General features: G+C 45.2%; 2 protein-coding genes and 1 long non-coding RNA gene across 3 annotated transcripts; 1 reads left to right on the top strand and 2 right to left on the bottom strand.

The window, feature by feature from the left end:
- Positions 1–159: 159 nt before the first annotated feature.
- LOC112880510 (translation initiation factor IF-2) lies at positions 160–4450 on the bottom strand. Its single transcript, XM_025945155.1, has 6 exons — positions 4177–4450; positions 3378–4071; positions 2874–3073; positions 1970–2006; positions 1794–1858; positions 160–1172 (listed from the first exon to the last, which is right to left on the bottom strand). The coding sequence occupies exons 1-6, from the start codon at positions 4269–4271 to the stop codon at positions 671–673; spliced, it is 1593 nt and encodes a 530-aa protein (XP_025800940.1). The 5' UTR covers positions 4272–4450; the 3' UTR covers positions 160–670.
- Positions 4451–5506: 1056 nt separating this feature from the next.
- Positions 5507–6396, top strand: LOC112882245. The gene is made up of 2 exons (XR_003226629.1): positions 5507–5923; positions 6236–6396. It is a non-coding gene; the product is annotated as an uncharacterized LOC112882245 (long non-coding RNA).
- A 1127-nt stretch (positions 6397–7523) lies between these two features.
- LOC112881258 (G-type lectin S-receptor-like serine/threonine-protein kinase At2g19130) lies at positions 7524–10874 on the bottom strand. The gene has a single exon (XM_025945933.1). It carries the CDS (start codon positions 9930–9932, stop codon positions 7524–7526), a length of 2409 nt encoding a protein of 802 aa, XP_025801718.1. The 5' UTR covers positions 9933–10874.
- Positions 10875–15474: the final 4600 nt, after the last annotated feature.

Genomic DNA, 15474 nt, shown 5'->3' with positions numbered 1-15474 from the left:
AAAACACACGACAGAAACGAGAACAGAACAGACTATCACGATCCTGTCTGGGAGGCATGAATTTCATAGAAACGTTAAAAGAAACTCTGATAATTCCATCTGGAATCCTATGAATCAAGGCAATCCAAACGGAGGCTTAAACAAAACAGACAATAAAGATTGAGAACTATTTATCCTTTATCATAATCGAACTACAGTTCCATGTGCCCAAAACCAACACAATGAAACCACAATTTTGTGCCGTCAGAAGGGCACATTTCAATACATATGCTGCGTAGCACCACCAATCTGGCAACATCGTAAAACCAAGCACGCCAGAAATACACAGTACGGCACATCCAACTACCGGAGCAGCATAATAATTATTCCCCAGCAATTAATCACGGGTAGCATGGCTGAAGAACAGAAGCAGAAATAGTTTCACGAATTCACATCTCTCGCTATCAAGAGAGGACCCTGAGTTATAAACCATCGACCAGAAACTTATGAGAGGAGCATTTTGTTTGCTAATTGAGATTGGCCCCTCGTGTGCCACCGTCTGACAGAGCAACGACCATACTTCTCCACGCAGGAACAGTTGAACATGGAGGTACAGCAGGGCGCTTCATGGAGGGCCATGATACTTCTTGAGTTGTGTCATCATGGCACATGTAATATGTGTACCAAGGGATCAGTAGCCGTTTATCTTTCGCTGGGAATGGGATGGGCCAGAATGTAACGCTCTGTTGTCAGTGAGCCTTGAAAACCCAGACTGATCCCTAGCCCCTGGGCTCGGAGGAACCCTTGGACTAGGAACACTGGTCAATCGGCTCTGTGGCACATTATCAGACATGGACGTTGAGAAGGCTTGGGCGAGCTCCAATGCAGTTGCTGCCTTCCCAAAACGAGGTGTTGTAACTTCAGGCTTCGGTGGCTCCACCGGCTTACGCCAGGTTTCAGGCTCTGGCCGTGGTTGCTCCGGTGGCTTCTCTACATCTCTAGCAACCCTCCGGTTGTCCTCCCGACGAGAAGGCCTATATGCATCAGCCTTGTCTGAATCCCGCCTGTAATCTTTCCTATCACCATTCCTTGGGCCTCTATGACCAGCTGGAAAACCCTCAGCCCTTTCAACAGAGGGGTTAATGGACATAGCTTCAACCTTCTGCTCAACCTTTGCAAACTCACTTTTAGACCTACAAATGACAGAGAGACTGTCAGTAAATATAGCAGAAGTTCAATTTACGATTCCCTCAAGTAATCTCTGCAAGGAAAAAAACACATTTAATGCATTTTTTTACAAATTGCCATAAAACAAGAAAATCTGACAAAGTTCACAGCAAGCATTACAGTTTTATCATTAGTCACATTCCATGATTCATCAAATGCAATGTAGTTTCTGTGACTTACAATATGATCTTTTTTTCTAAAGTTAAACTCTGTATTTCCATAATGCCAACCCCAACAGACTCTTGAACCACACTACTCAACTACTCCATTAGTCACCAAATTATCAAAAGTCCAAGCAATTACCTATTAGAGATGAATTACCCTGTGGATTCACGATACAGGCCAATTCATTGTTTCTGGTTCCATTCATGTAATGTTATAATAAACTACCAAATCTAAATACAAACACCCCCTCTGGTCTAGTTCCAAGTTAATAAATCAGAACTCTTAACTGTAAAAATTGTGAGAGAGTTGGAAAAACAAAGAACTCAAATGGCACAAACTTGTGTGCAAAATCATATCATCACAACTTAGCTAAAATACATCTATTAATGTTAACTTAAAGCATCAAAGCTACATATAAGAACCTGCCAACAGGTGAAGTCTTCTCAAGATCAGTGGCCAAAACATCTACTCCACGTTCTTTGAGAACCTGAGTTTATAAAAGAACAGTATCAGATTTTGATTCATGCAGAAACAAAAAAGAACATAAAATATCATATCACTCAAAGGCACATGAAGAGAGGGTAAGCAGATATCATACTTGTTCCCGGGGGCGAGCACCACCAAAGAGGGATTGCCTAAGGCATTTAAAATGTAACAGAAGTAAGTCAATACAGTAAAATTATTTCACACTAAAATTTCTGCACAGTACTTGCATCTTAAATTGCTGGGTAGCTTATTGGACATCAAGTTGCTTAAAAATTAAGCAGAAGTAATAAATTGTTAAAACAAAGATTCCAAGTTCTCACATACTTGCGCGAAAAAGAGAATGAGGTGCTTTTACCGAAATAAAAGAATCTAAACGCCAGTCTGCTACAACCACTCATTCCAACCACCAATATTCTCCTTATCCACTGCTCTTGCAGGTCCCATTTACAGAACTATATTTTCTTCCTTTTGAGTGAAACATTGAAAAGATTGATCCATATACATCACTAAAAAAATTTCACATGCCGTGGAGGCTGACTGGAGTGGCACTAAATATTTGACAGAAATGAAGCATATAAACTTGCTTATGTAGACAACAAAACCTATCTTATTGTATTCATTTAAGCATTAGCTATGTATTAATCACAAGGCAAAAAACGTGCAGAAACATTAAACCTAGAGGGCACAGTTGGTGTCACTTTAATCTTGAAACCTGATACAATCTAGAGGAATCCAGCAAACTATGCTTAATTGCGTAAAAGCATTAAATGCATGCAGGCACAACACTAAGACAGCACAGAGTAGTTTGTCACTTTTTTCACGGTAATCATAGATTGCTTGCTCAAGCTTAATAACAGAAACAAGTTATGCAAGTTGGAACAGAATGGAAGCCAAATTAGGTGCTTGGACATGTTTGTATTTACCATACATACAACAGGCAACAGATTACAACAAACAAAAATGATCACAACTATTAAAAAAACAGAAAGGAAATTTGAAACCTAAACATCACATACCTTTCCTTTACAGCAATTTCATCGGACTGTCCTGTCAGATTCGAACGAGGTTTCAGATTCAGCCGTGGTCGCTCTGCTAACCTGCTCTCAGTCTCAGCATCTGCTCCTAACACTCCTGTTTTTGCTGCCATCAAATTCTGATGCACATCATTAACAGCCTCGATCTTCATGACATTTGCAGTAACCTGGACTTGGTGTACCTATACCATCACGATCCACATTACCAACGAAAAACTATTAGATTCAAGAAAAGCCATTTTGAAAGTTTGCAGACCAACTATCCAGTTATCAAAAATAACAAAACCTTTATAAATACAAAACTATGTAACACTATCCTGTAACATTTGCATAACATTTGCATGGGGACATCTATTGTAGCATTTGAAGATTTGCAGAAAAGTAATTTGGTTTTCTAGCAGACTAACACTGTTGGAGCACTGTTGCTATTGGATGAAAGACATGACAAATAAATTTGCAACCGGATCAACGAAAACAAGGAACAACCTGCTTGTCTTCATCATAGGTAGGAGATGGTTCAGAAGCCTCGATTGGCTTGGACCGAGGAAGCAGCTTCAACTTGGGTCTCTCCGGCACCTCCGCGACTCTCCCCTCCCCAACCCTCCCTTCATGCGACGCGGGTCTCACTGGTGCCGCGCCCCTCTCGACCCCAACGTCCAGTTCTCTCACGCCAACAGACCTTGGCCTCTCCATCGGCGGCGGGGCCACGGGAGTCTCCACCACCGGAGCCGACACTGGCGCCGGCGGAGACGAGGGCCTCGACGGGTGCCACCTCCCGGAGATCACCTTCTCCACCGCGCTCGCCTGGGCGATGCGTGTCGCCGACCAGATCTGACCGCCGGGTGAGGCGGGGGCGGGACCCACCGGGGACGCGGTCGGAGCGGCCTCCCTCCTCGGGCCCCAGACGTTCCCGGGCCCGGATCTGGCGGGCACCACTACGGGGGTGGGCGCGAACGACGTGGGCGACGGCGCCGGGCGGCGCGGCGCAGCGGGCTCGAAGGGTGTGCGCTCGTCCTCGTCGAAGTGGCGGCCGATGCGCGACGGGGTGGTAAGGAAGGACGGCATCGCGGCGGCGGCCGCTGCCGCGGCGGTAGGGGAAGGGACCGGGACGCGGGGCCGTGCGACTGCGGCCGCGACGGGGGACGCGGATGTCACGGGGCGGTCCGCTGGGCGCGGGGTGCTGCGAGGAAAGAGATTGAACCGGGTTAGTTCACATCCCCGAACGAGGGGCCGGAGGAGCAGCGGGGGGCGGGTGAGGAGGGCTAGGGTTTGGTGCGAAACTTACACTCCTGGGGCGGAGGGGAGCGGGAGCTCGGAGGGGATGGAGCCGCCGTGGAAGTCCTTGAGCGTCATCGTCGTGACGGCCTTCTTCTTCGACATGGCCGCTCCCGGCGCGGTGGCCGTCGAGCTCTGCCGGCGCCGGAAGATGTGCGGCGGCTGCTGCTGCTGCTTCGGCGCGCCTGATCGGTGTGTCGCGCGCTAGCGTCGTGCTTCCAAAGCACTCGAGGAAGGGGAAGGGTTTGTGTATTGCGTTGGATGGAAAGGCTCGGGAATTTTACGGCGTGGACCTTGCGCTATTTGATGGGCTGCGATCGCACCTTGGGATGTGGTTTATATTTCACGAGACGCTAGTGACCATTTCACACAAATATCATGTGGGTTGGGCCTGGATATAGATCAGGCCTAGTCTAGTCCAATTCATGGTCCGCGCCAGGCCAATTTGGCATGCGTGGGGGAAAAAAGGCCAACAGCTCGTTTCAGATGCTCCTAGTCCTAGGCCCATATGTTTGGCGGCCTTCGACACGAAGGGTTGTAATGTTCTGGTTGAGTGCATTTACATGAAATTACTTTGATGCCACGATATTGAGTGGTATGTAAGTGGAAAAAAAAGAAAAGCAGAGCCACTCGAAAAATTAACTTTAGAATATTACTGCTCCTCCGTCCACGAAAGAACGTAACACTCGCTTCCCGAGAAGTCAATTAATTTTAAATTTGATCAAATTTATACGAAATAGCATTAATATTTATATTACAAAATAAATATTATTAGATTAATCATGTAATATATTTTCATACTAAATCTTTTTGATATAAATGTTAGTAATTTTGTATACAAATTTAGTTAAATTTAAAATTTTTTAACTCTCGAGGAGCGAGAGTTACATTCTTTTAGAGCGGAGGGAGTAATTATCGATATCAACTAGTGGTAAGACTATTCTATATTGATAGAAAAAGGTAGTGATTAGAGCTTGTTTGTCTGATTGACTTCTTCATGTTAATTCACTTTGGGACTCTATACCTCAAAATAATTCACTATGAGTCTATAGATTAAATTTAAAAGTATAAAATAATTTTAAGTGGAAAGTGAATCAGAAAAACTATTAATTTTTTAATTTATTTCAGAGAGTCACTCTAAAAAACTAGATTATCAAAGCTCCTTCTAAATTAAATCCAAACATGTCTTGCTATGGAAATTATATATAGCTACAAATAACGTGTAGAACAATAGCATACCGAATTGATGTTTTATTAATTTAAAATGCCATATTTCAGAATTTCTTCTGAAATCATGTCATGCGTGGTTATCGAATGCAGCAATTCAGCAAATTATCCCTCTTTTCCCTTTTCTGCTGTTTCCACCGTTCGTTTTTTTTTACAAAACATAGAACCATAATAAATACGGGCTTCTTTATTGCACATTTTGGATTTTTTTCGTCATACCCCCACAAATCCTCATTGATTGCTGGTGGAGAACCCCAATCCCAAATCGGAGCCGCATCCAAGGATCGCAGCTGGGCGGGGCTCTGCCCGATGGATACGGCAGGCAGGCTCGTGGCCGCCCGGCAACTGTCTGCCGCTCCCCGGATTGCAGCGGCGCATCGCGTTTCCTGGCGGCGGCGGGGGCGGCGGGTTCGGCGGAATGACAGTCGATCGGCTGCGGCGGTCAGCGGAACGCGACGGTGTTGGCGAGCGAGGACGACGACGAGTCTGCTTCGATGATTGACTAGCCCTCTTGCTTCGGGATCCATCAGGTGAGGCAAAAACTTCTGGCCAAACCGCAGATTAGCTATCTTGTTCACTAGTTGCACTTGCTCTTGCTCGGTGCAATATTTTTCCCGGTATTTCCGAAACTTCTTGTGAATCAGTCACTTGGATTGCTGCGAATATGGAAAGAAGGAACTGGTTTCACTTTCAAAAACTAATGCACTATTTTCAGTTTAAAAACTCGAAACTGCCTAGATTTTGCTGGCTATTTTCACAGGCTCACTAATTATACCGAGCTCCCAATCAGATAGCTGAGCATAACTTCGAACCTTCTAATTCCTATCTGTGTTTTGGTGCAGAGTTAGTGAGGAGAGAAATGGATCTCTGCATGGTTGCACCAGCATAAGCAACATACTACTGACAAACTCAGCAATATTATACATAATTTCCCTCACATCAGTTCAGTAGGTTTCCTGGAATACAGATTAACAAGCATGTGCTCAAACTTTACCAGAGAGAAGATCAATGCGCCATCCCGTCAATAGTTTCTACATTACTCAGCTACAGGCTGGTGTTAGCACATTTACACATTTTTTGAGATTCATGGTTAATGTCGGTTAGAGATGGAGCCTGGTTGTCAAATAGACAATAAAGACTCAAAGAGGTCCTGGAAATAGTGGCACCAGCACATCAACATCGAATAGCCCTTCCACCATCTTCACCACAAGCGCCATGAATGGCTTATGTGCCTCATATTGAATGCACCGACACGGCAGCCATGAAGTCCTCAAAAGTTCCTCCATATCTGATCCTTAATCTATGATCCAAAATGTTATTTTCATTTCCATCAGTGGATTGCTGCCCAACATGGAAAGAAGGAACCGGTATATATCAGCTTCTGAGAGAAGTGCATTCCTTCTCCCTGAAATCAGTTCAAAGAGCATCACGCCGAAGCTGTAGACATCTATCTTCGATGTGTTTGGCAACCGAGAGAACCACTTAGTTGCGAGGTACCCAATGGTTCCTCTCGTTGTTGTCAAGATACATCATGGCCAGAGATTTTTGCCAGGCCAAAATCTGCAACTAACTAGGACGTTGGCATTGAGGATTATGCTTTCTGGCTTCAAGTCACAGTGGATAATGGATTCCATACACTGGTCATGCAGATATGCTAGCCCTCTTGTGATACCGAAGGCAATGTTGTACCTTATCTTCTAATCAAGAATGATGCAGCTATCTTTAATTTCCAGGTCTTGCTTAGCTATCTATTAAAGATCACATGGCATTGGCTTAATACAAATTGTTGCTTGATCATATCATTACAAATTGAAATGAATGGGAATTATACCGTACCCTTTGGATCCTAAGAGAAATATTTATATGTACTTACATGCATTTTACCATATTCACCTTGATGTTACTTGATAATTTTTCCCAAACATTTGTACGTATACGTAGGATCACCATGACACATACCATCACACACAGTCACAGTTACTTATAATGGCTATGCACCAGCCTTGGTACAATCTCACAAGAATAGGGACTCGATGTGCAGTATGTTTAAGGTCTCTACTAACTACTGAGACATCCATGCGAGTCTAATAAGGACCTAAGATGCTAGATGCGCTTCACCTTTTACTAGGATCAAGATCTTTTATGATTAATATCGGTTAGAGATGAAGCCTCATTGTCCAATAGACAACGAAGAGGTCCTGGAAATGGTGGCACATCAACATCCAATATACCTTCCATCATCTTGACCACAAGTGCCATGGATGGCCGATGTTCCTCATATTGGATGCACCAACATGCCAGGCGTGAAGCTCTGACAAGTTCCTCCATGTCAGCGACTCCTCCCAATCTATGATCCAAAATGAACCTTTCATTGCCATCAGTCACTTGGGTTGCTGCCCAACATGGAAAGAAAGGTCCAATGTCACTTTCGGATGAAGTTGTGTTCCTCCTCCCTGAAATCAGTTCAAGAAGCGTCATTCCGAAGCTGTAGACATCTATTTTTGATGTTATGGGCAGCCCGGAGAACCACTCAGGTGCGAGGTACCCCATAGTTCCCCTCATTGTTGTCAAGACGCAGCTGAAGTCACGACCAAGAAGCTTTGCCAAGCCAAAATCTGCCACTTTTGCTTGGAAGTTGGCATCAAGGAGTATGTTTTCTGGCTTCAGGTCACAGTGGATGATACATTGCCTACACTGGTCATGCAGATATGCCAGACCTCTTGCAATGCCCAAGGCAATGTTGTACCTTGTTTTCCAATCAAGAATAGTGCTATTACTATCTTTCCTGGACAGATAGGAGTCCAATGAACCACCTTCCATGTACTCATAGACAAGGAGCCTATTGCTATTTTCAGCGCAGAACCCAAGTAGGCGTACCAAGTTAACATGATTGATCATCCCTACGGTAATCACCTCAGCACGGAACTGCTTGTCCCCTTGTTGAAGCCCGTCTAGCCTCTTCACAGCAATAGGAGTTGTACCTCCAGGAAGTTGGCCTTTGAACACTGAGCCAAAGGCACCTCCTCCCAACTTGACTGAAAAGTTGTTGGTGGCATGTTGCAGATCACTGTACCGGAAGTTGGTCAACCTATCCCCGGTATTCTCAAATACCTGAAGAGCACTATCTCCACGGCACCTTTGAATTAATATGAACAATACAATGACAAGGATTGTCAGAACTGCAACAGCTCCACCAGTAACTACACCTATGGTTGCAGTCCTGCGTTTTGTAACAGCTGGCAGCTCGGATGCCGCAAGTCTGAGAAAGAGTGTTCCTGCTCCATCGCCACTGTACTGTTCTTGGAGGTTGACCAAGTCTCCATGCCAAACAAAGCAGCCACTGTTATTATAGGTGTAAGCACTGCAGCTGCAACTGTTCAGGCAGGCCGCCTGGCAATTTTCAGGGCTCCCAGCATTTGCTGCCTGAGCATGATCAGGTAGCCTCACATCTGCCATGGAATGGAACTTATCAGCCTCAGATTTCTCTGAGCTCAAATTGGTCTGGCAATGCAAAGGAACACCTCTTTTGCATCCTCCACTGTACACCCCAAGGTCCCATTCACTCTGAACCTTTGCGCTAAATCCCTTGATGCAGCTGCAGAATGGCAAGGCATCAAGCTTGCAACTTCCATATGGTCCACAAACTGCATACACCTCGCACTGCGTCCTTGGCACTGACCAGAACAGTATCCATTTCTGGGTCGCATTGACCCACATCAGATGCTTAAACTGCCCATCTGTATCCATTATGACCCGTGAAGCGATCGAGTCATCTGGCAAACCATATGTGAAGTAGCTCTCATTGGCATTGTTGACGAACTGGAAGCCGCCCGCATAGTCTGACCTCATCTCTGGCACCAGGCTGAAAACTTCACCATTCCAGGGGCCGCTGGTCCAGTAACTCACGGATTTGTTCCACTGCATGAGATACGCTGTCGTGCCCTTTGGGTCCAGCACCAGTGAGAACAGGCCAGGAGATGGGTTGTCGTTGCTTCTCCATGCAGTTAGCCGCTGGCTCACACCAGTAATCTTGTTTAGTCCCAACTTGCCGCCAGCGAGCCATGTGTTTGTTGGGTGGTCGATGCTACGCCATAATACCTTCGACGAGTCGAAGGCATCAGTAAGCACGAGGCTGCCGGAGTCCAAAATGGAAGCAACGGTGGAGTTGGAGGATATGCTTGCATTGGTGGACCAAATCTGTTTGTTCCTGGTTTTGTCAAAGAGGACAAGGTTTCCGTCAGTGGATATGGACAAGGAGGCTTCGCTTGGATCGGACACTGGGTCCTCGGTGTTTGCTGTCCAAACTACCGTCACCTCTTGTATGTTACTGAACCATATGGCTATGTAGTAGGAGTAGTTTCTATTGGAAGAGGTGTTGCCACCTCGTGTTGGTGAGTAGAAGCCTAGTTCAAACTTGTTGCCCTTGGATACCAGCTTCCATGTGCCGGACAAGGGTGTGGTGGAGGTGATGGTGTCTGTAGCCACACAACCAAGGACGTGGGCAACCATGAAAATGATGACAAGGAAGGGAGAAGCCATTTTCTGCTCGTCTCTCTGTTGCAAGAGAGGATATGAGAGTGTATGAAGGAGGCAAGTAGGTGATGGAAAGTGTACTACAAAGGTGTGCTATATAAAGAGAAACATAGGTAGACAGGCCATTCTTGACTTGGACTAGTTTGGGCTGGGTGGCTGGCCAGCTGCTAACAGCAAATCATTAACATTGTTAATTTGATAAATTTGGGTCTGCACAGCTGAGGTCATGCTAAATTTGCAAATGTTTAGGACTGCTTATTTCTTAAGTGTTTATCAACTGTCATGTTAATGCTTCACAGCAGCTACACTGCTCCTGAGAATTTTTGTGTTCTGAATACTATCATTCAGCATTGACCTTGATCAGGATACCTAATTTTGAGGGCCAGGGAATGTTGAAGGTGGCTGCTGTATGGTATTTAGTGTTAGACTCGATTATTTATTGAAGTCGTTTTTGTTAGCTGCCATCATTTGGCACTGTCTTTCTCTATGTCCTCCACATAAAATTTGCCCACTATGTAGCTCTCGAAAGTTGCACTTTGCACTGCATGCCTATGAGGCTATGACCCACCACTCAGTCACCCATTTAACTCTGTGGTGATGTAATTCAAACTGTGATTCCATTCATAGATGCAATTCCAGCCTCTTTCCTTCCCGATGGTCAATTCCAGACTCTGTGGTCCCACACTCCCACTGACTAATCCAGATTATCTGTTGCTTTCTGTAATCGGCAATAAGTAGATGTCAAAAATGTTTCTGTGCAAGTTTTCACTACTTTACATTATCATAACTGACAAATCAGCTCAGTGATGCAATGTTATGTTACTATGCTAGTAAAAGTTTCTGTTCCAATTTAAGCCAAGATTGATGATTTTGCATAATCTAAGACCACTAAAGGTTCATGGTTTCACAAAATCCAGGAGCAAATGTGCTGACCACATTTCTTTTTGGCAAGATGATGCTACTGCTTGATTACCTAGTAAAGGTCTAACTAGCGAAGGACAAGCTCCACGCCGGCCTTAACACATTTACACAAATTTGGACCCCAATCGGAACATCATAAATTTGACCTAATATTTACTTAACTTATCACTTGAATCATTGTTGTCATGGTTATTGTGGCCAAGAGTATAGCATTGACTAGTCTAATCTGAGCTGGCTGCTAACTGCAAATCATTTTGCGTCATTACTTGATAACCTTTTAATTTTGCATTTGATTGGCTGAAGTGTGCCGAATTTGCAATTTATGACTCTGTGTTTCTGAAGTGGTTCATTGTCAACGGTCATGTTTATGCAACTCTGCTTCATACCCTTATTGTTGTTTGACCTTGACCAACCAGTCTAAGTTTTAGGACCAGGGCATACATTGAAGGTGGCTGCTGTATGATTCTTTAGTATTGAATTAACATACACGCAAATCGTGTTAAGGCTATCGTCTCATGTTTTCGTTCTTTCTTGGACACAAAATTGCCACTATGCAACTCCCTTAATTTGCACTGTACTGCATGCCTAGAGTGGGGCCTCGCACTTAGTAACCCATGTAGGACAGTATGAGCTGCAGTTTCATTCATCAAAAGGCACAAACCCATCCTTCTATCCTTGTTGATGGACAGGTTGCCATTTGACCTGCTGATCTACCTGTTTTTTTTACCATCCTGTAATACCCATAGTTAGTTGAATGTCAAATTCCTTGCCAGTCAGTCAAGCTCTCACCATTTGCAATATCATTACTCGAACGTCACGTCACCTCAGGGATGCAGTGTTATGCCAGCAGAAAATTCCTATCCAGTTCAAGCAAAGATTGTATCTCTGACCATAGAAGTTTGAATGTTGATGACCTGACAAGATCTAGGGCCTCAATTGACTGACATTGTTTTTCTTCTTTGCTATTTTGCAAGGTAACGCATTTTGCTTGATTAACTGGAGCAAGGACGGTGATGATGTACGGTCGAAAATTTTCATGAGAAAAGAAGATGCAAGTGTCATGGGAGTCCTAGATATCCCTAGTTGTAGAGCGTGGTACTGACCAGTGACTAACAGAAGCACAGTTTACAGAGTCTCCACCTCTGCCGTGGATTTTTGAAGTGCATATATAGTAAGTGGCGAACACATCGAATTCTGGTATTATGTTTGGGTAACTCTATGATCATTGAAGTATGAGTTTCCAGAGCTATTTGACATCAGCAAAATGCCGTAACATCTGCAGTATTCACTATTAGGGGTACCCGGGTTTTCCTGTTATACGGTTCATGCCCTTGACACTTCATTTTTTTCATTTTGTCAGGACGTCCCAGTTGCAGCTTTCAGGAGGCATTCGCAGGTTGTGAACTGCCACTGGCCAGGCGTGCGCTCGGTTGGGCAAAGGAAAACGCTGGCCTGCCGTCCGTGTGCCTGATTACTGCTCTGATGGTGGTGACCTTCCGCTGTCCTGCATGATTCCTGACTTGTTCTCGTGTTTGGTCAATTCTCTACCTTCCCTGTATGAAATCTCCTGCCACAAGCCAATAAGCAACTGGACCGGCTTTATGTATGATCTCACAAGACACGTAGCAACGAACAAGTCCTTTCTTTCTTTCATTCACGGAAAATCAGGTTATCGAGCTGTTACCTTAGCTGTGGTGAATGGTGATGTCAAATTCGTGAATTGTTTGTCCACTATCATGTTAATGCAACAGCAACTACTATTCCTGAGAATCTTCATGCTGTCAGTGTTATCATTCAACTTTGATCTTGGCCACGCAACTTAAATCTTTAATCTAAAACCAGAGCATGTTGAAGAGGTGGCTGCTGTATTATTCTTCAGTATTGAAAGTTAACAAGCGCAGAAATTATGTAGATGCCGCTTGCTTAGTTGCCATCATCTCATCCTATATCCTTCTCAAATTCACAAGAAAGGAATTTTGCCGCTAAGGTATTTCCGTAATTTGCGATTGCCACTGGCCTAGCAGGAGGGCACAACGGCGGCGCTGAAGGCTAAGGCGGAGAGGCGACTGCCGATCGTGGACTCGTGGTTGCTGCGCAGGTTCCGGCAGCCGCCTGGGTTGCCGCGGCGCCGTCGCCGTGCGTGAGATGAAGACAAGACGTGCACACCCGCGGACCGCGACGGCGCGACGGACATTCGCGGCCTCCGCATGAGGGAAACCCGCGGCTGCTCGCTCATCTCGGCTACGAGCCTACGACGCCGACGAATCGCGCGCCTCATCCGGTTCTGTGCTGAGGAGGTGGCCATAGGAACGAATCGAATACCTTGCATTTGGTCTCGAGAAGGGGGCGAAGCTTAGCAATTCGGGCCGGAAGCATAGCGGCGGCGATGGCGGAGGACGGCGGAGGACGGTCGGAAGCCAAAAAGACAACCAATTGCCATCCAAAACGAAGGTGTTATTTGTAAAATACAGGAATCTATATGCAAATATTCAGATCGCGATTATTAATCGCGATCCAAATCAGAGGGTTATTTATAAAATTAGAGGGAAAATTGCAAATATTCAGATCGAGATTACTAATCGCGATCCAAGGAGCAATTTCAAATATTCGGATCGCGGTTGGTATTTGTAACCATCAGGAACTGTTTTGCAAAACACTCGGTGCTCGTGCCGATGGTATCCGGCAACGCTGCGCTGCCACCAGCCGGCCACCAGGCACCAGCCCACCACCGCTAGCCTTGCCGGCGTGCGTCCCACGCTTCCCTCCTTCGTGTTCACGCTCCCAGCTGCTTCCTCCGGTCCGCCGAGCGCTCCCCTCCCGCGGGCTTGTTTCTCGCGGTCGCGGAGAAGCTCCGGCGGCAGCGCCGGCGGTGGCGCGTGCTGACGACCTGGTGTCTAAAGCTCACCAGAGTTTTGATACGGTGAGAGTAGGGTCCATGAAGCCTATAGCTCGCCGAGCGCTCTCCTCCCGCGGGCATGTTTCTCGCGGTTGCGGAAAAGCTCCGGCAGCAGCGCCGGCGGTGGCGTGTGCTGCGGACCTGGCGTCTACAGCTCACCAGAGATTTGAGACGATAAGAGTAGGGTCCATGGAGCCTATAGCTTGCCGAGGGCCCGACGTGACGCCCGTGCGTGGACGGCGCTGGCGCTGGCTGGCGACGTCTGTTCTTCTCAGGCGGAGCGTTCCTCTTTCAGAGGTACCAATCTTCCTCCGTCCCCTCCATGATGCCAATGGCATCCAATTTAGTTGCAAATCTCTGAATTTTAATTGTGATTAGGGTTATCTATTTGGATTTCTGAGTCCTCTAGGATCTTACTCTGTTATTGTTATAATCTGCTGTCACATTTACAAGGATTACTCTCCAGCAGTTTCTACGTATCTCCCTCCTGGAACTTAATACAATCATGTAGCTCGTCTCAAAAAGTACTCTTAACAAGAGACAATGGCACAATGCTGATCAAACATTTTTGTTCTGTTTGGAACCGAAAAGCATGCATCGTTCGTTCTTGTCTGATAACTTTATCTCTGAACTTTCTTACGCAAAGTATTTGCTAGGATTTCGAATCCATGGTCCATTATTGGCTCAGTGATAGCAACAATCGTGCAAGGGGGTATTTTGCTGCTGCAGACGGATCGTTCTCTCTCAGTTGGTGGAAAAGATGCAGGAGGGACTGAGAATTGAAGAAATGCTCAATATGAATGCAGATACCATGTCGACAAAGTTAGGGTAATTTTCATGGGAAACATGAGCTCCTGTTTTTGTGAAAGCTTAGCATTTAGCAGTTGAATGGTTGAAATCTTTTCAAGGGAAACATCAGCTTTTGTTTCTGTAAAAGATAGCAGCTGAACCATTGAAATCCTGCTTCTGTATTGCCTTTAGATTCCAGCGGTAATTTGGCTAGGAGGAAAAAAAAATCAGTAAGCAACAATACATTTAGCATAGCATGAGAGGGTAGCAATGCCCTGTAATTAGGTTTGTGTTTCTCTTGTTGGAGGAGAGTACTCTTGAAATATGCAATTGACGACTGTGGAAAACAACCAGATCTTCAGAAAAATTTTCACAGCCTATCTGCATTTTAATTTTGACTAGGGTAATCTATTTGGAAATTTGAGTCCTCTTAGATCTGATTCTGGTATTGTTATACTCTCTAGTCACATTTAGCAAGGATTACTCCCCAGCAGTCTGTAAGTTATATATCCCTCCTGGAACTCACACAATCCTGTAGCTCGTCTCGACATGAACTCTTAAGTCTTAACAATAGACAATGCTGACCAACATTTTTTTTCCTGTTCGGAACTGTAAAGAATGCATCGTTCGTTCTCCCTTCTCTGGTACTGAGTTCATGTTTGTTCATTTTATCTCTGAACATTCTTATGCAAGTATTGGCTAGGATTTGTAATCCATGAGCCATTGGTGGATCAGTGATAGCAACAATCCTGCAAAGGATACTTTGTTGCTGCAGATCGTTCTCTCTCAGTTGGTGGAAAAGATGCAGGAGGTTCCTCTTGTTGCGTGAACCGAAAATTGAAGAAATGCTCAGATGAATATGAGCGCAGATGCCATGCTGACAGAGTCAGGGTAATATTCAGGGGAAACACGATCTCTTGTTTTTGTAAAAATTTAGCAGTT

Source organism: Panicum hallii, chromosome 2, assembly GCF_002211085.1.
Source record: "Panicum hallii strain FIL2 chromosome 2, PHallii_v3.1, whole genome shotgun sequence".
NCBI lineage: Eukaryota > Viridiplantae > Streptophyta > Magnoliopsida > Poales > Poaceae > Panicum > Panicum hallii.
This window is presented reverse-complemented; position numbering and strand designations above follow the sequence as displayed.

Excerpts from the sequence above, each read along its gene's own strand:
- LOC112880510 (XM_025945155.1), bottom strand. The coding sequence starts at position 4,271 with ATGTCGAAGAAGAAGGCCGTCACGACGATGACGCTCAAGGACTTCCAC. Across the intron at positions 4,072-4,176 it reads CTCCCCTCCGCCCCAGGAGT|CACCCCGCGCCCAGCGGACC; the intron begins GTAAGTTTCGCA and ends CTTTCCTCGCAG. Across the intron at positions 3,074-3,377 it reads CCTATGATGAAGACAAGCAG|GTACACCAAGTCCAGGTTAC; the intron begins GTTGTTCCTTGT and ends GTGATGGTATAG.
- LOC112881258 (XM_025945933.1), bottom strand. The coding sequence starts at position 9,932 with ATGGCTTCTCCCTTCCTTGTCATCATTTTCATGGTTGCCCACGTCCTT.